At 53.5% G+C, this 22962-nt stretch overlaps 1 protein-coding gene and 2 non-coding genes across 11 annotated transcripts in view; 2 read left to right on the top strand and 1 right to left on the bottom strand.

Annotated features, from left to right (window-relative positions):
- Positions 1 to 22962, bottom strand: part of Eps15l1 (epidermal growth factor receptor pathway substrate 15 like 1) — a 76612-nt gene that overhangs the window by 43886 nt on the left and 9764 nt on the right. For 8 of the 9 annotated variants that reach the window (XM_020167755.2, XM_020167753.2, XM_074053746.1 and 5 more), the window contains exons 2-8: positions 9093 to 9134; positions 8825 to 8914; positions 8223 to 8270; positions 7457 to 7552; positions 6257 to 6319; positions 3132 to 3257; positions 1803 to 1862 (exon numbers count right to left, since the gene is read on the bottom strand). In XM_020167755.2, the coding sequence (XP_020023344.2) occupies positions 1803 to 1862; positions 3132 to 3257; positions 6257 to 6319; positions 7457 to 7552; positions 8223 to 8270; positions 8825 to 8914; positions 9093 to 9134 (525 nt within the window). The other variant, XM_020167757.2, reaches the window with a different exon arrangement.
- Positions 4978 to 5111, top strand: LOC141417102 (small nucleolar RNA SNORA18). Its single transcript, XR_012441721.1, has one exon. It is a non-coding gene; the product is annotated as a small nucleolar RNA SNORA18 (small nucleolar RNA).
- On the top strand, positions 5249 to 5320 carry LOC141417152 (small nucleolar RNA SNORD5). The gene has a single exon (XR_012441755.1). It is a non-coding gene; the product is annotated as a small nucleolar RNA SNORD5 (small nucleolar RNA).

Raw genomic sequence — 22962 nt, forward strand, 5'->3', positions numbered from 1 at the left:
AATAAACTTTGTCTAAATCACAGATTTTCCAAGTCTATTTTAAAAGCAACCAACTAATGAAAATCACAGACGTCCCTTCCTCAAAACAGGTGGGGCCAGGCACAGGTGCTTACGCCTGTAATCCTAGCTACTCAGGAGGCAGGGATCAGGAGGATCGCAGTTCAAAGCCAGTAAGGGCAGGTAGTTCATGAGACCTTATCTTGAAAAAAAAAAAACCCATCACAAGAAAGGACTGGCAGAGTGGCTCAAGATAAAGCCCTGAGTTCAAACCCCAGAACCAAAAAACAAACAAACAAATCGAGGTGGGTTTTATTTTTTTGTTTTTTTATTTTTGAGGTAGGGTCTCTCTGTGTAGCCTAAAGTGACCTGGAACTCCCTATGTAGCCCAGACTGGCCTCAAGTTGGAGATTTACCTGCTTCAGCCTCCTGAGTTCTGACACTCAGAGCAGGTTTGGAACACATAAATGACATAAATTTTATGGTCACTCAAAAGGATAAAATGTTAAAAACCAGCTAGTGATGAGAAGAAACGCAGAAGCACAGGCTTCTGAGGTCCATTTGCAGATCAACAGCAGTTTTAGTGGAAATAGAAGAACAAAACAAAAATGGAAGGTCATGGTGAGGACGCATGCTCTGTAGATGGGAGAGGTGCCACAGGACCTCAGCCTTGTCCTTCCCCCGCCCTGTTCTCCTTCAAAATCACATGCCACTAAGTTCACCATATTCTTTTAACTTTTTTTTTGATACGGGGGCATGAACTCAGGGCCTACCCCTTAAGCCACTCCACCAGCACTTTTTTGTGATGAGTTTTGTCCAGATAGTCGTGAACTATATGCCCAGGCTAGCTTTGAACCGAGCACCTGAAGACAGTGAGCTTACTGGTGTTATGTTTTTTACCACAATAAAAAATGTAATGGTTAACTTAATGAGTTTTAAATGCTCTGAAGACAAGCCAATTAACAAACAACCGGAGGAGAGAACAGGCTGACTCCTCCGCCTGGGTGGGAAGGACGCCTATGACTGACTGCCAGTGGTGTGGGGTTAGGAAGGAGCATCAGAGGGGTCTGTCATTACCTCAGACGAGTCAAATTTAACTTAAAAGTGGAAAATTTCAAAGATTTTGTGCTCATGTAAAGTAAGGTAATCACAGCCTTCAATTTTCATCTGTGTCACAAGGTCACGTCATAGGTGTTGAACATCTCTAGCACAGAGGTACATCCTGGGCTCACGGAGTGAGCATTCCTGATCTGAAAATTGGAAATTGGACAAGTGGACAGAACCCCAAATCTGAAATGTTTTGTGGAATGACATGATATCTCAGGTGGATAATCCCACAGCTGACCTCATGGGACAGGCTGCAGGAAGCACAGGTGCAGTGGGTATGGCGGCGTGCCCCAGCCACCCCAGCAGCCTGTACTGGGGAGGCGGGCAGGAAATGGCAGGTGAACCCAGACCCTGTCTCAAAAACAAACCAAAACAAACCAAAAAAGGAAGGAAGGAAAGAAAGAGAGGAAAAAAGGAAGATAAAGTGAAGTGTTCTGGGATGGAGAGCACCTGTGACTTAACTCTTTGCAAACATTTCAGAGGAAAGGTTCGTTGGTGCAAGTGCACGAAGCACAGGGAGGAAGCAACCCTGGGGAGCTGGGAGGAGGGAAGGGAGCTCCAGGACTCTTTGCTGTCACTAGCTTTCCCACGCATCTGGAGTCACCACAATCAGCACTGTCTTCAAGCTAACTAAGGGGACACAGAAGCCAGAGCCCCACATGTGCTACACACTCCCTTCCCTTCCCAGCGGGGCCTACCACAGCAAACTCATCCCGGTCCAGGTGTCCGTCCTTGTCAATGTCGCTGAGGTCCCAGACCTGTGGGGCACAGACATATGGCCAGGTTACAGGGGAGGCCAGCTTGCAGCACAGCAAGCCCTGCCCCCCACACTCGCACTGCGCCCCAGGTGCTGCCTGCTGCATGGGTGACCGGGTGTGAGGACTGCTCCTCGGTTCTCTGAACACCCGTCACCTGTCGATTCCACACCAAAACATCCACAGCCCGTCCACTCTTCAACATCAAGATCAAAACCGTGACCAAGCCTATGCCACCCCCAGTAAGGCATGTGCGCAGAGTGGGAGCACAGGGCTGCACGTGTGTCCTGTCATGAGCACATCACACCCGGAAGCATTCTGCATTCATTTCACCTCCCTGACGCTATCTAGGTGCACCCCATCTTCCCAATGCTCCCCACAAGGCCCGCCCAGAGCAAGCTCTGGGAAAGCTTGCAGAACAGGGCAGAGGCACGGCGGGTGGGCGCGCGCATGCACAGCACGGGCCGCGCGCGCTAGGCGCAGACGCATGCGCACCAGATGTGCGGGTGAGGGCTGTGCGGCGCGCTTGGCTTGGCTGGGGAGCGAAGGCGAGCAGGGGAGAAGCCCCCTGACCCACGGGGAGACGGGCAGGACACCCTTCCTAGCCTCGGCCCCTCCGTCACAATGTGACTGCACGGTTTATTGGGGATTTGGTGAGCACTGACACAGCACCGCCTCTGGGCAGCAACACTATCGCGGACAGGATGAGGGACATGGGACACCCCTGCCAATAACCACCCCCACTTTAAAACAAAGTATAAAGGGGGCACTTGGCATCCTGGGCTGTGCTGAGAGCGGTGACGCTTTGTGAACATTATTTGGGAGTCGGGGATGGCCTGCATTTGCCCCTTTCCCCCAGGTCCTGCTGACAGTCAGGAGTAAGACCCCAAGGCAGCAGCACCCCCAGGCTGGGCCAGGCTGGTGGGGGCCTCATCTGCCCCAGCACAGTGACAGAAATGAGAATACACAGAGCCCTCACAATGAGCCCTGTGGGAAGAGGGATTCAGGGCTGGAGGGACGGAGGTGTGGCCTGGCCTGTCCCAGGTAGGGGACAGCAGCACTCTCCCTTCTGAGCCTGTCCATCTGTGGAACGGAGGACTCCAGCACCTTCCCCACGGGCCACACCCCGTGACAACACCCTGAGCCACCAACTGTGGAAGTACTCAGGCCGCAGGAAGCCCCTGATGGCACAGGCTGGGCGAACAGTCACAGCCAGGTCATGGCCACACAGCACAGGGCTGGAGGAGAGGCCCATCCACCCTGCACACTCACCCGGCCCAGCACATCGAGAGGTAGCTTGGAGTTCATGAGGACGGGCTTGACCTTGTCTCCAGACAGCAAGCCACTGATGGGCAAGAGGCTGTCAAAAATGCCATCGAACTTTGCCTTCTCCTCCACCTGTGGGAAGGGAAGAGCACAGGTGAGTGACAGCACCCATGTGGGGCCCCTGGTGAAAGTCTTGGATGGCTAGAACAGCATGGCTTCTGGGGTTTCCACAGGGAGCCTCCACCTGACAGATACAGATCTCCCACACCAGGCCCTGGGGCCAAGGCCATGCTCTGCCCAGCTACTGCAGGAGGGCAGCCTTGCAGGGAGACACATGACACCCCTGCCCAGCAGGGCAAGAGAAGAAAATGCACATACAGCTTCTGCAGCAAAGATGACTGAAATCAGCTTTAAACACGGGGAGTCCTGCTGCTAATGGCCAGAGACAGCACTGGGTGCAGCTCAGGGGTTGAGCGCTCCCCTGGCATGGGGGTGGCCCTGGTTCCATCCCCAGCACTGGGGAGAATGACGGGTTTAAAACTAGAAGGGTGGGACTGGAGGGGCTGGAGGGACGGGTGTCTCAGTGCCCAGTGGGGAGAGAGTTTCCATTGGGAAGGGGAAGAAGTTATGGAGCATGTGGGGGTGATGCTGTCTACAGTGTGAATGTGTTAATGTTACAGAACTGTGAGCTTAGACATGGCTCAAACCTCTGCCCTATGTGTACTTAACCACAGTGAAAATTTTAAAACTGGGCCTGGTGCAGAGGCTAATGCCTGTCATCCTAGCTATCCAGGAGGCAGAGATCTAGAGTCCAGCCTGGGAAAAAAAGTTAGCCAGACCTCATCTCAACCAATCAAAATCTAGGCATGGTGGCTAATGCCTACTCAGGAGGCAGAGATCAGGAGGATTGTGGTTCAAAGTCAGCCTGAGCAAATAGTTCCGTGAGATGCTATCTCAAAAAGCCATCACAAAAACAGGGCTGGTGGAGTGGCTCAAGGTGTAGACCAAGTTCAAATCCAAGCACTGGAAAAAAAAAATAGTAATAGTTAAAAAATAAAAATAACTTTAAAAGTTAAACAATTAAAGCTGGGGGCGTGGCTCAGTAGTATAGCGCCTGCCTAACAGGTATGACACCCTGGGTTCCATCCCCAGCACAGAAAAAGATACATTAAAAATAAAGTAAAGCAAAAAGGTTGGAGAGAAAAAGAAAAGCAGCAGAGCGGATAGGATGGACAGCAGGCGCGGCTCGCACCTGTCTGTGTGAACGCCTGCCCCTCTTCCTGCGGCTCAGGAGGCTCTGCTGGGGACAAACTCCCCGCTCTCCTGGGCTGTTTCCTGGCCGCCTCTCAGTGCGGATGGAGTCCCTGCCCTCCTCTCCTGAGCGCATTGCTCTCTTCAAAGACTGGGCTTTGAAGACTGGGGTATGGTCCTCACGCTGCCCGAATACTCCAGTGCCCAGGCAGAGACTCCACAGCGACCCAGCCACAGGGAGCTGTTCCTGCCCTCTTCCTGAAAGGCCCCACCCCACCCTCACCACAACCTCTCCAAGAAGGGAACAAACCAACTGTGTGAACACCAGCACAAAAGTCAGGAGTGGTGGCCACACCTGTAATTCCAGCTCTTAGGAGGAGGGGGCAGGTAGATCAACTTCACGGCTGGCCTAGGTTACATGCAAGATCCTGTCTCAAAAAAAAAAACCAAAAAAACAAAAACAAACCCCACAACACAAACTAAACACTAAAAAGCCAACAACAGTAACAAAGCGACAAGCGTTGGGGACACAGGAGGCGGGAGGTTTGTCTTTTTTTTTTAATCACAAAGGTGCTATTTAAGTCAAGTGAAAGTGAGGCCAACTGAGGTCTATCCCGATGGGGCTTCTGTATAATAGCCACACATCGCTGGAAACGCCTCATACAGTAATTGTGTGGTTTTGCTTTACTCACAGGGCCATTTCTTAGGTCTGTGGGAAGTAACTACAAGACAGTTACAAAGTTTGAAAGAACTGCTAATACATATACACACATATGTTGGTTACCTTAGGCACTGGCAGAAATCCACATATCCTTAGTGTGTGTGTAATGGGTAAGTTTTTAGTGGTGATTAATGCACAATCTTTGAAAACAGTTCAGACGATGAATCTGACTGTTCAACTGCTGAGTGAAACAGACATGAACTAAAACTTAATTCTGACAGAAAAAAAAAAAAGAAAAAGAAAGTGAGGCCATCCGGGGGCTGGAGGTGGGGCTCAGCCATGGAACGCCTGCCCCAGCACCACAAAAGGTGGCAGGGGCGGGGAGGACACCATGAGAAGGCCGGGGAAAGGAGTGGAGGGACGGGGCCAGTTACCAGGGACGGTTTTGTGCTCCCGTCCACCCCCCGCCCCCAGCCCCATCTTTTTGAGACAGACAAGGTGCTGCTGTGCAGCCCAGGCTGGCCTCAAAACCACAATCCTCCTGTCTCCGAGCGCGGGGGATTACAGGCTTGCCCACCATGTCCAATTTGTTTATTTTTCTCTCTAGAAGCAGACACAACATTCTCCGTCTCGGCAAATCACATATTGAGTGCTGAGAGATGCACACAACAGTGAGGGTCTTCGAAAGGAAAGAACGACGATGAGAAGCAGCTGAGAGTAAGGGGCCTCTCAGGCTCTCCCAATTTTCTCTTCTTATTTTCTTTGGTGGAACTGGGATTTGAATTCAGGGCTTTGTGCTTGCAAAGCAGGCACTCTACCATTTGAGTCACTCCTTCAATCAATTTTACACAGGTTATTTTGGAGATGGGGGTCTCCCAAACTAGTTGCTGGGGCTGGCCTTGAACCTTGATCCTCCCAGTCTCAGCCTCCTAAGAAACTGTGATTACAGGCATGAGCCACTGTGCCCAGCTTGCTCTTCTATTCTGAGCAGCCAGCATGGGCAACCAGAGCCTGAGTGGGATCTGAGCTGCAGGCTTTTGGGAATCTGACTTCTGCAATGTGGCTAGTGGCCTCACAGGCAACTTCCAAGGACAGGGAAAGGTATTTCACGCTGATGCTGGAGACACCCACACAGGACAGATGACACAAGTGTCCTGCAGATGTTCTGAAGCACATCATAAAGGTTACAATGATGCACGTGACCACTGCACTCACTTACCCTCACGGCCCAGTGGGTCTCAGCAGAAGGTGGTGTGGCCATCAGTGGACTGCTGGTGTCATGCTGCAGAAGAAAAGAAACATTTGCTGTGGTGGGCGGGCACAGGTTAACCCGCAGGAGTAGTGTTCACTGAAAGCTCTTAGAGCCACCACACAGAGCAGACCTCTAAAGTTAAGCGGACCAGCAATTCCGCTCCCAAAAGGATGTGAGGACTGGTGTTTAAACAAATGTGGTAGTGGACACATCCACTTGTCCACCGATGAGGAGTGTCACATAGTGGAGCACTGTCCACATTCAGCCACACAAAACGGCAATGTGCTAACCTACACTGTAGCACAGGTGAACCTCAAAACTGTGCAGGGTGACGCAGGCCAGACGCAAAGACCCCACAGTGTATGACTCCACTTAGAAAAATGACCAGAACAGGGCTGAGGTACCACTCCAGTGGCAAAGAGCCTGCCTAGCAAGTGAGGCCCTAAGTTCCAACCCCAGTTCCAGGATTACACCTATAATTCTAGCTACTTGGGAGGCTGAGGTAGGGAGGATCAAAGCTCAAGGCCAACCCCAGGCAAACAGTTCTAGAGACCCCATCTCCAAAATAACCAGAGCAAAACAGACTACAAGTGTGGATCAAGGGGTAGAAAATCTGTTTTGCAAGTACAAAGCCCTGAGTTAAAAAACCCCAATTACACCAAAACAAGAAAAAGAAGCCGGCACCATTGGCTCTTTGCTTATAATCCTGGCTACTCGGGAAGCAGAGATAAGGAGGACTGCTGTTCAAAGCCAGCCCCAGCCAATCAGTCAAGAGACCCTATCTGGAAAAAAACCCCAAAAAAAGGGCTGGTGGAGTGGATCAGTAGTAGAGCACCTGCCTATCAAGTGTGAGGCATTGAGTTCAAAGCCCAGTTCCACCAAAAAATGAAAAAACAAAAAACCATCCAGAAAAGGCAAGTCTACAGAGACAGGAAGCAGATCAGTGGCCACCAGGGACAAGGGAAAGGGATGAGGAGTGAGTGCTGATGGGCTCAGGGCCTTCTTTTGAGGGGATGGAATGTTCTGGAACTAGACAGAGGTGATGGCTGCACACAGAATGGTGCACTTGAAAATGCTGAATTGTGCTTATGTGAGTGACCTTCTCCATGACAAGTGGGCAGGCGAGAGCGAGCCTGCAGCTGTGTACACCCCAGCCAGGACACTCACGAATTTGGGTGGAGGCATGCTGACACTCAGATTGCTCAAGGCGACTTCATGACCGCTCTGCGCGCACGCCACCAGCCTCAGTGCAACATAGAAACCCTGCGAATCAGACAAGGGGAGGTGTCAGTGCCACATGGCTGGGCAGGCAGGGGACAGCTGTCGCCCACGGGCTCTGGGGGAGGAAGGACTGGGAAAGCACAGTGCGGCTCAGTGGTGAGCGCTTGCCCGGCATGTGTGAGGCCCTGAGCCCCATCCCCAGCACTGCAAAAGAAATAAATACTAAAAACTAAAGAGCACTCAAAGACAGGGACTCACCCTGGGTCACTGAAGATGCTGAAACAGACTCATAAATCCAGTAGTCTTCGAAACCTCAAATAGGTGTTTTTCAAAACGACACTCCTAACACTCAAGTGCTACACTGTATAAAGCAGCAGAGTCAAATGCCTAAGACGCTAAGCGATGGCGCCCGTATGTGTCCGAGCTGTTGTTTCGCAGTGCTGGGGGATGGACCTCAGGGCCTCGTGCGCTGCTTTTTAAGCACTGGGGATGCAGCCCAGTGTGCATAAGAATCTGAAATGATTCTGGTATCACAGGTAAGGCCACAAGACGGTCAAAGACGGGCGAGCAAGCATCTGAACACCTGCACTCCCACGTGAACACCCACTGAGGTTTGGGGGCTGGGCTTCGGCTTCGCCTCGACGGTGGGGTGGCAGGGGAGGGAGTACGGGGTCATCCAGCCCTCCCTTTGCTCGTGTGCACGTGTATGTACCTGTTTGTCCAAGAACCCTTTACCTTCTGGATCAGCCAAGTCCCATATCTGCGGAAACACAAGAGCACCCGAGTGTCAGCAGAGACCAGAACGTGGCACTGCCTGCCTACCGGTACCCACGGCCCTGGAGCTGCAGTGAGCGTGCCCAGGCCGCAGAAGACCAGGCCAACTCAGATCAGGTGGGTGAGCTGCCCATGGGCACACAGCCAGCCAGGAGCAGGGTGCAAGGAACCCCAGGTCCACTTGGCTTTAAAGCTAGGGCACTTGATGGCACCTCCACCCCAGCATAAATCCACAGCTACCATGAGCCCCAGGTCACTCAGGTCTGCTGTCCACTGACACGTAGCCATGGGGACGCCACCTGAGCATTTGCTTGGTTTACTTTTCGGGGTAAGAGGGAGGGTAGGATAGGCTCTCGCTGTGTAGCTGGGCTGGCCTCAAACTTGTGATCCTCTCGCCTGTGCCTCCAAGTGCTGGGATTACAGGCGTGTGTCACCACACCTGGCTTCACTGGGGCATCTGGACCAACGAGTTACAGCTCTGGGCAAGCAGGCCGCATGCGGGAGTGGCCTCCACGGAAATGTCTGTTGGTCCTCACCTACCTTCCCCAGGATGATGTCTGACAGCCCTGACTTCTTCAGAAACAGTGCTGCTTCACTGGCCCCCACTCTCCCTGTGTGCGCTGGATCCACCTGAAGGAGGAGGGCAACAGTGGGGTCAGAGGGGGTCTACACCCCAAGCTGCAGTCGTCACACTGAGCGGAAAAGGACAGAAGGCTACGTCTACTTGGCATTGAGCTGCTCGGCACATGGAGGGCCCGGGCTCCACTCCCCGAACCAGTCAGTCAGTCAGAGCCAGAGGGCCACGCACCTGCTTGTAGTAAGATTCATACAGTGGGTTTCCAGCGGGCATCTGTAAGAAAAACCTAAGTGTTGGTCACAGTGGACACGGTCCCCCAGAAGGGACAGAGTGTCCCACCACCCCCCCCAAACTTAATTGTTTTGGTTGAGTGAGGGTCTCACTGAGTTGCCCAGGTTGGTGTCAAACTCCTGGGTTCAAGAGACCTCCTGTCTTGGCCTCGTGAGTGGCTGGGACCACAGCCTCAGGCCACACTCCTGCCCTCCCCTTCCCCACGGTAAAAGTTAAAACTCAGGCCTTCAAACACCCTCCAGACACACCCCAGACCCCAGGACATTTTCACACACGGCTGTTCCGCCTACTCAACTCAGGAGGCAGCTAGTGTTCTCTGGCAAATCCTCACTCCTGTGCCAACAGCAGGTCACCCAGGACGTGTGGTGGCCACAGCCAGGTCATTCCCCATTTCATGAGTGATGACTCTCGCCTGGCTGTCAGCTCAGAGGCAGGGTGCACCGCTCTGTGACCAGGTGGCCAGGAGAGCAGGCTCTGTGGCTCTGAATCGGGAGAGTCTTCTGTGGCCCGGCACACATGCCACCGACCGCTTCCCGCCCTCACAGCATCCTCTACCAGCCACCCGAGTGACTGTTGAAATGCACGCTGATGGCACCTGCTGGCACTGGGGACTCCATGCCAGCCCCAGCTTGGATGCCTTGGACATTGCGACGATCTGGTCCAGGTCACATGGCTAATACAGGCACCAGGCAATGCAGGACCCACCCTGGCCAGCAGCCAGTCCACACTCTCCCACTAAGCCCCTCACCAACCTTGCTGACCTCACAGGATGTCCCTCAGTAGGGACAGTGCCAGCCAGGTGGGAAAGTGAGCAGCCACTAAAAGACTGAAGGCTTCCATGGGGTGCCACATGTCCCCTGATGTGTGTCCTCAGGGTGACGAGGCCATGAGGGCTCTTCCTGTGCGTGGATTAATGCTGTCATTGAGGGAGTGGGTTCCCAAGAAAAGAATGAGCTTGGCCTCCTCTCCTCCCCCTTCTTTCCCTGTGGGATGATGTGGGGAGGGAAGGGGGGAGGAGAAGGTCCTCCTCAGCTGTGGACTTTTTGCCTTGGATGCCCTGGCCCCTCCACAGCTGTAAGAAGGCAACTCCAGTTGTTACGAGCGCCCAGCCTCGGGGACTGCGGTACAGCAGCACACAGTGGACTGAGACACTGAGAGACAGAGGGGCAGTGCAACACCGCCATGGGCTCGCTGAGGGGTGGGAAGTGAAGAGGCCCAGTGATGCTTAATTGAACAGAACAGCACAAACAGCTAGAGAAGGGGAAGCTCTGTCTGAGAGGTGGACTGTGGTGTATAGTAAAACTTCCTTTCTAAGGCAGGCACAGTGGCTCAGCCTGTAATCCCAGCTACTTGTGAGGCTGAGATCGGAAGAATGCAGTTTGAGGCCAGTCTGGGCAAACAGTTCAAGAGACCCCATCTCCAAAGTAACCAGAGCAAAATGTACTGGAGGTGTGGCTCAAGGGGAAGAGCGCCTGCTTCGCAAGTACAAAGCCCTGAGTTCACACCCCAGTCCACCTAAAACCAAACAAACAGAACCCCAAAACTTCCTTTTTATTGTGGTACTGGGGCGTGAACTCAGGGTGTCACACTTGCGAGGCGGGCAAGGGCTTGGGTCACTTCCCCAGCCCTTCTTTTTTGTTTCTTGTTTTGAGATAGGGTCCTTCATTTATCACAGGCTGCCATGGACTTCGATCCTCCTATTTACATGTCCCATCTAGCTCTGATGCCAGGCGTGCACCACCACACCCAGATTATTGACTGAGATGGGGTCTTGCTAACTTTTTGTTCAAGCTGGCCTCAAACCGCAATCCTCCCCAGCTCCACCTCTGGAGAAGCTAGGATTACAGGTGTGAGTTGCAATGCCCTAAAGCTTCCTTACCTGCTAACACACCTCCTCTCTCTCTCTCTCTCTCTCTCTCTCTCTCTCTCTGTCTCTCTCCTTCCCTCCCTCTCTCTTTCCCTCCCTCCCTCTTTCCCTCCCTCCCTCCCTGACTCTCTCTCTCTTTCTCTGTTTCTCTATAAATATATCTCTCTCCCTCCCTCCCTCCCTCTTTGTCTCTCTCTCTCTCTCTCTCTCTCTCTCTCTCTCTCTCTCTCTCTCTCTCTCTCTCTCCTGGATTTTTGAGAGCAGGTCTCATCTGCAGCCCAGGCTGGCGTGGGACTCACACTCATGTCCCCCCATGCCCCAAGCTTGTTAGGGACCTGACTCGATGCCTGACTCGATGACAGTGTCCAGCCATCACCTGCTGTGTGATCTCCTCAGTTTCAAACTGTGGCATGCTTCCAGAACCTTCTACCCAGAGCAGTAAGACCCAGAGAAAGGAGGTACAGTCAGATGGGCCGCTTGTCACCTGTGAGAAAAGGTGGCGGTGGCTGGGTGCAGACAGCCTGCTCCCGCTTGTAGACCCCACAGATGACAAGCATGCCCTTCTGCCAGAGCTCGGCCACAGATCTGAAGCACATTTCCAGGCTATTCCACTCTGCCTTCTGAGCCACTGTGACTCCCGTGAAGGAAAGCGTTAGTTGTCAACAACCTCCCAAACACCTCAGAGTGACGAGACCCTCATTTGAGCCACAAGTTCAAGACCAGCCTGACAACACAGTAAGACCCTGTCCCAAACCAAAGCCAAGAGCAAACAGAGTGCCAAGATCTGCCATCAAGGAATCAAAAGTCACCAAAGCCCATGGCCCTGGGCCCTGCTTGCTGCCATCCTAAGGACGGCTCTAGCAGTCAAGAGCTGGGTGTCAGTTCACGAAAGGTGGCCCAAGCATACAGGAACCCATGGGTGTCAGCTGTCTGCACAGTGATGTCAGCAGAAGTGCCCACTCGCTACACGCATGTCAGATGCCTCAAAAGCAGAAGGGAGGAGGAAGGAGGGGGACTGTCAGGCACCGATGGCACTTCCTCCACCACTGCTTCTTCCTGGGCACTGTGGAATCACGCCTGCAAACTGCCACCAAGAAAGAGATGCACCATCCATGCCTAAGCCCCCAGTCACATGTGAGGGGCCGGGAAAGGTCCTCCACAGACTGACAGTTGCCCCCAGGCTGCCCACCCATGTCTGACCCCAAACAGAGCCAAAAGTCAACCTTCAGGCAAAGTCAGAGAGGAGGCAGAGAACTGGAGGATCTCGGTTCACAGCCAGCCTGGGCAAAAAGCTGGCAAGACCCAATGTCAATCAACAAGCCAGGTGTGGTAGTGTGTACCTGTGATCCTCGCTCTGCAGGAGGCATAAAGAGGATGATTACAGTCTAGGCTGGCCTGGACGCACAAGATGCTCTCTGAAAAGTAGCTAAAGTGAAAGGGCTGGCAGAATGGCTCAATTGACAGAGTCCTAGCAAGAATGAGCCGAGTTCAACCCCCACTGCCACAAAAAAAAAAAAAAAAAAAAAGAGAAAGAAGGAAGGAAAAGAAAGAGAAAAAAGGGTGGGGAAAAGGCTGTCAATGAAGTGGTGACAGCTTCACCAGCCCACTGCACTTTGTCAGTGCAGAGTCTGGATTTTGTGTGTGTTGGGGATGGAACCCAGTGACACATGACGCAAGCTAGGCAAGCACTCAGAAGTGAGCTGCACCTACAAGTCCTTTTGTTTTTAAGTTTGTTTTTGAGATAGGGTCTTGCTATATGCCCTTGCCTCCTGCCTGTGCCTCCCAAGTAGCTGGGATTACAGGCGTGTTCCACCAAACCTGCCTGGGTCTGGATTACTGATGAGGTTGCACGTAGCCTTCAACTCTATTTTAGGGCACCCTCCGTCTCAAGCACTGAGAGACAGCACGCACAGTCCCTGGGCCCCTTGGCTGCATCCTCCGGTGCAGAAGCAGTGGGTGACAGGGAGGGGTGTGTGGAACAGCTGCATGTGGCTCTGTTATTGAAGGGTGACAGCACCACACCTCGTGTGTGTGTGTGTGTGTGTGTGTGTGTGTGTGTGTGTGTGTGTGTGTGTGTAATGAACTTGGAAGAAACGGCTGAGATGAGAAGCATGCTCCCGGGACCACGTGGAGGGGACTCGAGGCGCACATGGCAGGTTGTCCGTGGGCTGCAACCCCTGCATCGAGACCCTTCTGCCAAACCCCGGGCTGCCTGGAAGCACAGACTACCCAGGCTCCACTTCACGATGGCACCAAAGCAACTTGGACCCAGTAGAAACTGTACTGCAAACCTGCCTCTGCATCTTTTGGAAGTTTCTTACTTTTAGTTTAGTTTTTTTTTTTTTTTTGAAACAGAGTCTGTATGTAGCCTAGCCTGGCCTGGAACTATCTTCCTGCCCCCACCTCCTGAGTGCTGGGATTATAGACGTGTGCTGCCATGCCCAGCCTTATCTGGGTCTCTTCCCAGGCTAGTGACACGTGGTACCATATTCCAGTGATGCTGGGCAACAGCCCCACAACCAGCAGGGAAACGCCCCAAACTGCAGTGTGCTGCGGTCCTAATTTAAGCTATGCTTGGCGGGCAGAGCCGAGTTATTTTCTACCTACCACATTTTAATCTGCAATGGGTCCGCTGCAGCTCCAGAGCAGCTGCGCATGCCCACATGCAAAACAAAGCAATGACCACTGGCCTTGTTTGCTTCAAAATGATTAGTTTCTTTTCTTTGTGGTGCGGGGAAAGTGGAGGTGCAGAAACCCAGGCTGGAGAAGCACTTCCACTTCCCTGTCACATTCCTACGGGGCCGCACAGTCAGCAGCCGACATCTGTGTCACTGGTGAGTGAGCACACAGCAGAACTGGGACTGGACTGGTGACACCAGCAGCATGAGGGTGACACTGGGGCATGTCCAGCCTTTCTTCAGTTGTCTGCTCAGAGGGACTGCGCCCGAGCTAAGACAGCGTCACGAGGGGAGGCCTGGGAAGGGAGGGATGGCCCTTGTGGATTAGAGGACAGAGAGCTCAAGTTAGAAATGAACGGAGGGGCCAGCGTGGTGCGTGCCCCTGCTCAGGAGGGGGGGGCAGGACAATTCCCTACACCCAAGAGTTCAGGGCCAGCTTGGGCCACGAACACGAGCAGTTGGGAGCTGATGGCGCCTGCCTATAATCCCAGCTGCCTGGAAGGCCGAGATTGGGAGGACTGTGGTTCCAAAGCAGCCTGGGCAAAAAGTTTTCCAGATACCACCTCACCAGAAAAAGCTAAGTGTGGTGGTGTGTGCCTGTCATCCCAGCTGTGGCAAGAAGTGTAAAAGTAGGAGGACTGTGGCTCGAGGTCAGCCTGGACAAAAAGCGAGCCCCCATCTCCAAAACGACCAGAGCGAAAGGGCTGGAGCTGTGGCTCAAGTGGCAGAGTGCCTGGCTTGTAAGCAAAAGCCCTGAGTTCAAACCCCAATATGGCCAAAAAAAAAAAAAAAACAAAAGCGCATAGGAGAAGCATAATTCAGAAGGAATTCTGGATGGGCCAGCTGGGCGGCAGACACCCCATGCCGCTGGTAAGACACCACGCACACCTCGCCTATGTGTTAAGCAACCGCGCTTTGACCACCCATCACACCAGGTCAGTGGAATTTTCCACTCGTGGTGTCCAGCGCACACCCAAGTTTCTGACTTTGGAGCGGTTCCCACTTGGGGTTCTCAGATCAGGGATGCTCAGTCTATGGTAAAAACAAATCCAGGTGTCTGTTTCTGCCGCAGCTGGTGTGCAGTGCTGGTGAAGGTGGAGACCTGTGGTGCAAGGGCACGGGCAGCCTGAGCTAAGTGTGTGCCAGTCTCCACGCAGCCTTGGTGCCACTCCTCCCACACTCCAGCCCCAAGGGTTTACACATGGGGATTATTCTAAAACAATACAGAAAGGCACAGGAACTAAACTGACGGAAGTTTTGAAAAAGAAGTCTAAAATGGCAGGAGTCATTCTACCTGACTTCAAAACTGTCCAACCACGGAAATCAAAACCATGTGGCAATGCTGAGGGACAGACATAGACCAAGAGGAAAAACAGAATGCAGAATCCAGAAACAGACCCAAAGAAATATGCCCACCGATTTGATTTTTTTTTTTTTTTGATGGTACTGGGGTTTCAACTCAGGGTCTCATGCTTGCTAGGCAGGCGCTCTACCACTTAAACCACTCCACCAGCCTTTTGTGATGGGTTTTTTGGAGATAGGGTCTAGTGAACTATTTGCCCAGGCCGGCTTCCAACCTCAATCCTGATCTCTGCCACCTGAGTAGCTAGGATTACAGGTGTGAGCCACTGGTGCCTGGTTAGTTTTGTTGTTTTTTGACACAGGGTCTCCTATTAGCCCAAACTGGCCTTGAACTCTTGATCGTTCTCCCCCTGCCTCCGGAGTACTGGGATTACAGGAGTGCACCACCATGACACCCCTCTTTTTTGCAGTGCTGGAACTCGAAACCAGGGCTCAGAATGCCGAGCAATCGCACACCACTGAGCCTCATCCCAGTCTTTCTGGAAATGAATTCTGACAAAGTGCAGGAGCCATACAGAGGGAGAAAATGGCCACAACCTATGTCTCTCTCCTCTCATTTAAACTTGACTCCCAAAGCCCAGTTCATGAAAGGAAAGGCTGACAAACTAGACCTCATCAATTTTTGTTCTGCAAAGATGTGGGTAAGAGAGAGAAACAAGGGACAGCCTGGGAGGGAAACGGGGCAAGGCACAAATCCACCAGAGGACAGGTAAGTGAAATACAAGAAGGGCTCTCAGGACTCCACAGCAAAAAGAAAAAAGCAAGTGATCCCCATGCAGTAAGGACAAAGGACACTTTGCTGAAGGGGGTAGATGCCAGGCCTCACTAGAGAATGCCAACGAGGCCCGTGACATGCCTCTCAGAGCTAAAGAACAAGCAGTGGCTATGCCAGATGCTGGTGAGGACCTGAGCACTCACACTGCAGATGGCAGGACAAACAGGCGTGTTTCCGGAAAATGCTCAGAAAAAATAACACGCACAGTCACCCTGAGACTCCACAGCTGGCCTGGGCATCACCCCCAAGAAATGAACGCATGGTTGCAGAAGAGCCTGTCCACACAGCAGGAAACACTGTGGCCTTTAGCGAGCAGGTAGGTCCATAGACTGTGGGCCGGGTCCGAGCACAGCACACAACACTCAGCAATGAAAAGAAAAAGAAAGGAGGACCACAGGTGTAGCTGGCGTGCTTAGCGTGTGTGACGCCCTGAGCTCCAGACCCACACTACAGAGAAGAGAAAAGAAGAGAGAGGAGAGGGAGCTGGGCGCCGGTGGCTCACACCTGTAATCCTAGCTGCTCAGGAGGTAGGGATCAGGAGGGTCGTGGTTGCAGTGGCCTGGGCAAATAGTTCACCAGAGCCTATCTCCAAAAAACCCATCACAAAAGGCTGGTGGAGTGGCTCAAGGTGTAGGCCCTGAGTTCAAGCCCCAGCACCACAAAAAAGAAAAGAGAAAGAGAGGACAGTGGGAAGGAGGAGAGGACAGGAAAGAAAAGAGATGGTGTGCAGTTCAAGGCATCCAGCACCTGCCTAGCACATGTGCAGCCCTGGGGGCTGTCCTCCCCTCCCCCACACCTGCTCTGGAGACACCAAACATCAAGGACGCACCTCCAGAGAATTCTGACTCGAAAAGGCCAATCCCAAGAGACTACACGGTGCTCCATCACACAAAATCATTAAAATGACAAAGGTGCAGAAGCAGACAGATGGGGAGGGGTGCTAGGGTTAAGGAAGGTGAGGGAGGAACCTGGACTTGATCTGATGGCATCTCTGTCAATCTGGACGCTGCAGCAGAGCCATGCAACATGTGACTGTCACCATGGGAGAGAGCGTGGGAAATGACACGGGGCCTCAGCAGTGCTTTCTTACAAGTGCGCGAGAACGTGATTCTATAAGAAGCCCAAAAGAGTAAGTTTCTCGTTTTAATTTAAGAGACAGGAGCTGGGTGTGGTAATGCACACCTGTAATCTGAGTACTCGGGACAGTGAGGCAGCAGGATGGAGAGTTCGAAGTCCACCTGGACTGCATGGCAAGACCCTGTCTCAGCAAAACAAAAATGAGAAAGAGAGATGGGAGCCCTAGTGGTGAAAGGCAGAGTGACACGTGGAGATGGTTAAGGAAGCATGCGTCTGTCCTTCCTACCCTGCGGCTCCGCCTGTTGACCAGGACGGGAGCCACTCCAGACACAAGGCGCACACATGAAGAACACCAAGAATGGCGCCCCAGGTCACCACACAGCTGTGCTGTCCCCACGGGCAGGAAGAAAACCGCCAGGTCAAAGATGAGACCTTCTGTGAGAGCTTATTGTCACAACTGTCTTGTGACCACATGGTGCTCTGTGGACATCGCCGGGGACAACACCTTCACCAATAAGGAAGTCTTCAGACTGGAGACAAAGGTAAAGGTCAAAGAGAAGGAAAGACGGCAAAAACAAGTGGTTCTTCTGGAAGCCTCTGATTTAGATGTCTTTTGTGTCCATCATTAGAAATGGGAGGAAGGAAAGGAAGTGAGATTGCTGACTGGGAAGGAGAAAATCCCAGTGGGACTGGCACTGTGTGAGGAGCTATCGGGCTCGGTGGGTACGTGAAGAGCACAGTCTGTCTGTTAGACACGTATGCTGCAGTATGGCTTCTAAGATTAAAAACCAAACGTGCATGTGACAGGGGAGGGGACCCTAGGGGTGGTGACTGACAGCTGCTGAGATCAGCAGAGTAGTGCTCTCTGTGCGGGGCTCCCTTTACTTTTACGGGGTCTGAATTGTACCCAACGAAAGGCCACATGTGAGGAGGACCCCGTTCAGACTGCTGGTGGTTAAGGAAGCGTGGTAAATGAAGAGAGCTTTGCCTCTGGCAGGCTCCAGCTCCTGTCAGGCACTAAAACCTAGCATTGTACAGCTGGGATGGGGAGCGGCCTCCGTGGCAAAGGGAGGGACTAGTGTGCACGCGTGAGGCCCTGGCTGGTCCCCAGCACGAATGCCCATTAAGAAAACCTGTGCCCTCCAGCGCCCCTACGTGTCCTTCCCGGTCAGCCCTGAACACTCCTCAGGTATGCAACAGGGGGAGGGGCAACAGGGTAGTTCAGGTCTCCCTGATAGCGAGGGGTTGCAAACAGCCAGAAGTGCTAAGCCAGTAAGAAATTGCTGCCCTACCCTCTAGGCCTGTAAGCCTAGAGGCAGAGATCAGGAGGACTGCAGGGTTCAAAGCCAGCCCTGGGCAAGTAGTTCACAGGACCCTATCTTGAAAAGCCCAACAAAGCCAGGCCCAATTGGCTCATGCCTGTGATCCTAGCTACTCACGAGACAGAAATCAGGAGGATCAAGGTGTGAGGCCAGCCTGGGCAAATAGTTTACAAGATCCTATCTCAAAAAAAATCTATGGGGGGGGTGGAGGGGGGGGTGAAGTGGCTCAAGCAGTAAGAGTGCCTGCTTGGCAATCGTGAGGCCCTGAGTTCAAGCTCCAGTGCCGCCAAAAAAAACAAAAACAAATTGCTGTGACTGTAGAGCAGGATAAATGCACGGCAGTGAACAGAATGCTTCTGAATAGGATACAACCGTCACCCATCTCCAAATGAGAAAGGACACTGCTCGATTCTAAACCTGGCTGGGAAAAATAAGCCCAACAAAGATTTAAAGACACAGTAGGCGGGACAGCCCCCGCGCTGACAGGGACGGCGTCCTCCTGGCATCCTGTGCTCTGGCTGTGTGAGCATTAGTGACCTCTGTAAACAGGACAGGACAGGGAGACACAAAGGCAAGCAGTGGAAGCCGCCTCTGAAGGAAGATTCCACAATTCTCCCTAGGGACAGCTGACAACAGGTGTGGCCAGGCCTCCACCCAACCAAGCCAGAGCCTGTGGTGGGGACGAGGCACAGTGGTGGACTTTACGGTCCCCACCCTCAATGGAGCCAGAGTGTAGCCAGCAACCACAGGTCGTGGTGAAGAGGCACTAAGTGGGGCCTGGAACCGAAGGCTTCAAATGCTGCTCACTGCCCATGGCTCTCAATCCCCTCTGTGGGAAGGGACAGTGAGGGACAGACCACATGGGCCCTTTGGCGTCTGGGCCACACCCTCCTATCTTGCTGCGTGGGATCTGCAGATCCCATCACAGAGCCACCATGCAGAGGCAGATTCCTGTCCTCCCTGATCCTCTACTGCTGGGGCACTGTGCAGTGCTGGGGAGGGGCAAGCAGGCTCTCTGCTCCTCGGTTTCTGCATCAGGTGGGCACTCATGCCTGCCACAGGCACTGACTCTCACTCTCCTTCCACCAGCTCCAGGGAGAACCACATCTGTCTGGGGAAATGCCTCCATCCAGATCCTGCCTGCAGCTCCACCCCAAGTTTTTGCAGACATCTGTGGGCTGAGCATTCGCTTGGTCACTGCTCAACGAAGATGCAGTTCATGCCAAAAAGAAGACAGGAACAGAAATGTGTGCGAAATGTCATGTCACTCTGGACTTCCAAACAGGTCAACAGCAGCCAGGGGAGCCCAGGATGACAGACAGGACTGCGTGATATGGCAGTGGTGGCACAGCGAGCAGCCCCCAGAGCCTGGGGCAAAGAGTCGGCACAGCTCCCATGCAGCAGAGCACACAGGACAGGTGACAGGGTTTGTCAGTGGAGGAGCTGGGATAACATCCAGTGGAGGCCGAGGAGGGGGAGAGCAGACACATGGCTGAGCAGATGTGCTCGCAAGAAAGCACACTAGTGGCACTGGGTGACAGGAGGGATGGCTGGAGGAAGCATGGGGACAGCCTGCCCGTGCCACTCCGTGTGTGGGATGAAACTCAGACAACCAGCATCAGGTCACCTTGAAAGCGTGTTTCTGTGGGACTCTCCAAAGGGGTGAGGGCTGGACATGCGGCCCCCACCAACCTTGAGGACACCACTGGACAGGACGAAGCACATAGGGCTACAGGCGACAGAAGGAGCAGGCTGCAGGGAAAACAGCCAAGAGCCAGTCCTGGTCCTGGAGGTGGAGGGACGGTGAAGGGAGGGCAAAGGTGGCAGGGCAGGACCAGGTCCTCCCAAAACAACACAGCCCCGCCGCTGACAGCCCCACCCTGCAGCATTCCACCTGTGTTCCACGAGCAGGGATCTAGAGCACCTCAGGGGGCTCCCACCCCACACTGCAGGGGCACCTCCACCCTCAGGGACTCCAGCTTTCTGTGAGTGTGCCCTTTACCTTCCCAAACCCCTTCCTACACAGCCACCTGCTCCTAAGCCTGGCATCTCCTGACCCTGGCCTGACTCCTGCTCAGCCTGGGGCCCAGGGCTAGGCCTAGACACACTGGTCTCTCATTGGGGTGTCCCTCGCCTGCGGACTCCCAGATGTCACCCCGTCACCAGGATGGCAAAGCCTCCGTCATCCCCGTCTTCCTCCTGGCCTCCCTGTGTCCAGTGTCCTTCCACACATAGCCTCAGTCACCCTGCTCTGTCATTTACCAAACACTTCCTGGGCCCTGTGACACCAGGTGCATGGAGCCAGGACCCACGGTGAGCAGAGATGGTGGCTAATCACAGGTGCCACAGTCATGTCAGCCCAAATGCATAACTGCAGGACAGCAGTAAGACAAGGTCCGGGATAGAGCTGTGTCCCCACAGGGGAGCAGTGAGGGCCAGCCTTCCAGCCTCTTCCTCTCAGGGCTCTCATGGCTCAGCCTCTCCCCAGAATGCTGGCCTTCCCTCCCCCTGCCACCGACAGGTGTCAGTGCCACCTACTGCTTACGGAGGCCCTCAGTGGCCACAGGACACCCAAACCCTCGGACCATCCTGGACGTGTAGCCTAGCTGCCTCCTTGGTACCAGGCTAACTTCACTCAGACATTCAGCACACACGCATCCGTGCTCACACCAACACTTCACACGTAACTTACAGCCACACTCAGCCATGCACACACGGACACATGTCCCCACTCACACCCGTACACTCCACCGCACTCCTCCACCCACCCAGGCACAGGTGCTCCACCACTTCCCAGGGGGTGAAACCCATGGGAAACTGAAGATACCATGAGGAGAAAGAAGCCTTGGCTGCCCCCTCCTGAGCAGCCAGCTCAGCAGCTCCCACACTGTGAGCACCTGTCCGTCCTCCTTGTGACAGTGGGGCTACCTGAGTACTGCACTTGCTGCCATGCCAAGCATTGTGACAGGATGGGACCACACAGGGCTGGCCCAGGGACAGACTCAAGGTCATGATTCCCGGTCTGGTTTCTACTGAACGCATCTCATTTTTACACCAACATAATATTAAAAAACCCTAAATGGAGGGAGAGGAGGGCATGGCTCAAGTAGAGCACCTGCCTAGCAAGCATGAGGCCCTGAGTTCAAGCCCCAGCACTACAAAAAAACAAACCAAAAAACCCTCTGAACCCTCTGAAATGAAACCATGGCATGGTAAGTCAGGGACTGTCTGTACCCTCACACACTAACGTACACTCTCTCAGGCACACATCAGCACACACACACTCGTCCGTGCTCAGCCATGCACACTCACACAGCCCTCCATCCACGTCCTTTCCGGGTGGCGTTGGTGCACCTTTACCGCTTGTAAGGCATGGCACAGATGAGCACCTGGCAGAAGCACCTCCCAGCCTAGGGCCTGGCCTGTCCCCACCCCCAGACTTGAGCCTCTCCCTTTTCCCCAGTCCAGCACTCGGGAAAGGGACCTGAGAAAGGGACGGGACTGTCTGAGGAAGGGAAGGCCGCTGTCAGGACCCTCCCTCTCCTACAATTCTTGTGCTGGGGATGAGCCTGGAGTCTCACATGCTTACGTGAGCTCTGCCTGTACTGCACCCCAGCCCTAAAGTGAAAGAACTGTTTTTTGCTGGGGGTGGGGGGTGTGGCGGAAGAGGGATGCTGGGGTTTGAAGTCAGGGCCTACACCTTGAACCACTCCATAAGCCCCTTTTTGTGAAGGGTTTTTTCAAGATAGGATTTTGAGAACTATTTGTCCAGGCTGGCTTTGAACCGTGATCCTCCTGATGTCTGCCTCCTGAGTAGCTGAGATTACAGGCGTGAGCCACTGGTGCCCAGGAAAAGTGGAATACTTTGTATGCCAACAAGAACTTGACTTGGGAGAATGTGCCAAGCTCAAGGTCTGGCGTGGGGGAAGGAGATGGTGGCCCCACTCCTCCTGACCCTGACTTTCAGAGTCCCTGCTCCATGGAGTTTCCAAACTGCAGAGGGTGGGCCTGCACCCCAGGCAGCACCTCACCATCCTCACCAAGGAACCAACTCCAAAGGAGACACAGTTGCCTTCACTCACGCCGAGCTCAGCGTGCTGGAACCCTTCCGCAGTGCCGTTTCTTGGAGCCAGGGCCTTGAGGGCCAGTCCACCCCCAAACTGTACCATCCTGGCTGCATATCCTCAATGAGCGGGCCTCAGGGTCATGGTCAACAGCATTTCTTTCTGTTGAACCTACCCCCACTAATTTTGGTGGTACTGGGGTTGTACTCAGGGCCTCAAGCTTGCTATGCAGCTGAGCCACAACGCCAGCCCTTTTGGCTTCAGTTCTTTTTTCTGGCAGGTATCTTTTTTATATATTGTTATTCTTTTATATGGTGCTGGGGTTTGAACTCAGGGCATCCTACTCGCTAGGCAGGTGCTCTACCAATCAAGCCACTCTGCCAGCCCAGCTTTAGCTATTTTTTGAATAGGGTCTTGCATTTAAGGCCAGGCTGGACTGGAACGCAATCCTCCTATTTATGCCTCCTGTGTAGCTGGGATGACAGGCACACCATTATATCCAGGATTTTACTGATTGAGATGGGGTGTCTTGAACTTTTTGCTTGGGCTGTTCTTGAAACTTGATCCTCCTGATCTCCACCTCCTGAGTAGCTTGGGACTACAGATGGGAGACACAGTTCCTGACTTAACTTTTCCACTTTGGAAACAGTATGCAATGACAGTTT

The sequence above is a fragment of the Castor canadensis genome, chromosome 14 (assembly GCF_047511655.1).
Source record: "Castor canadensis chromosome 14, mCasCan1.hap1v2, whole genome shotgun sequence".
NCBI classification, from domain to species: Eukaryota; Metazoa; Chordata; class Mammalia; order Rodentia; family Castoridae; genus Castor; species Castor canadensis.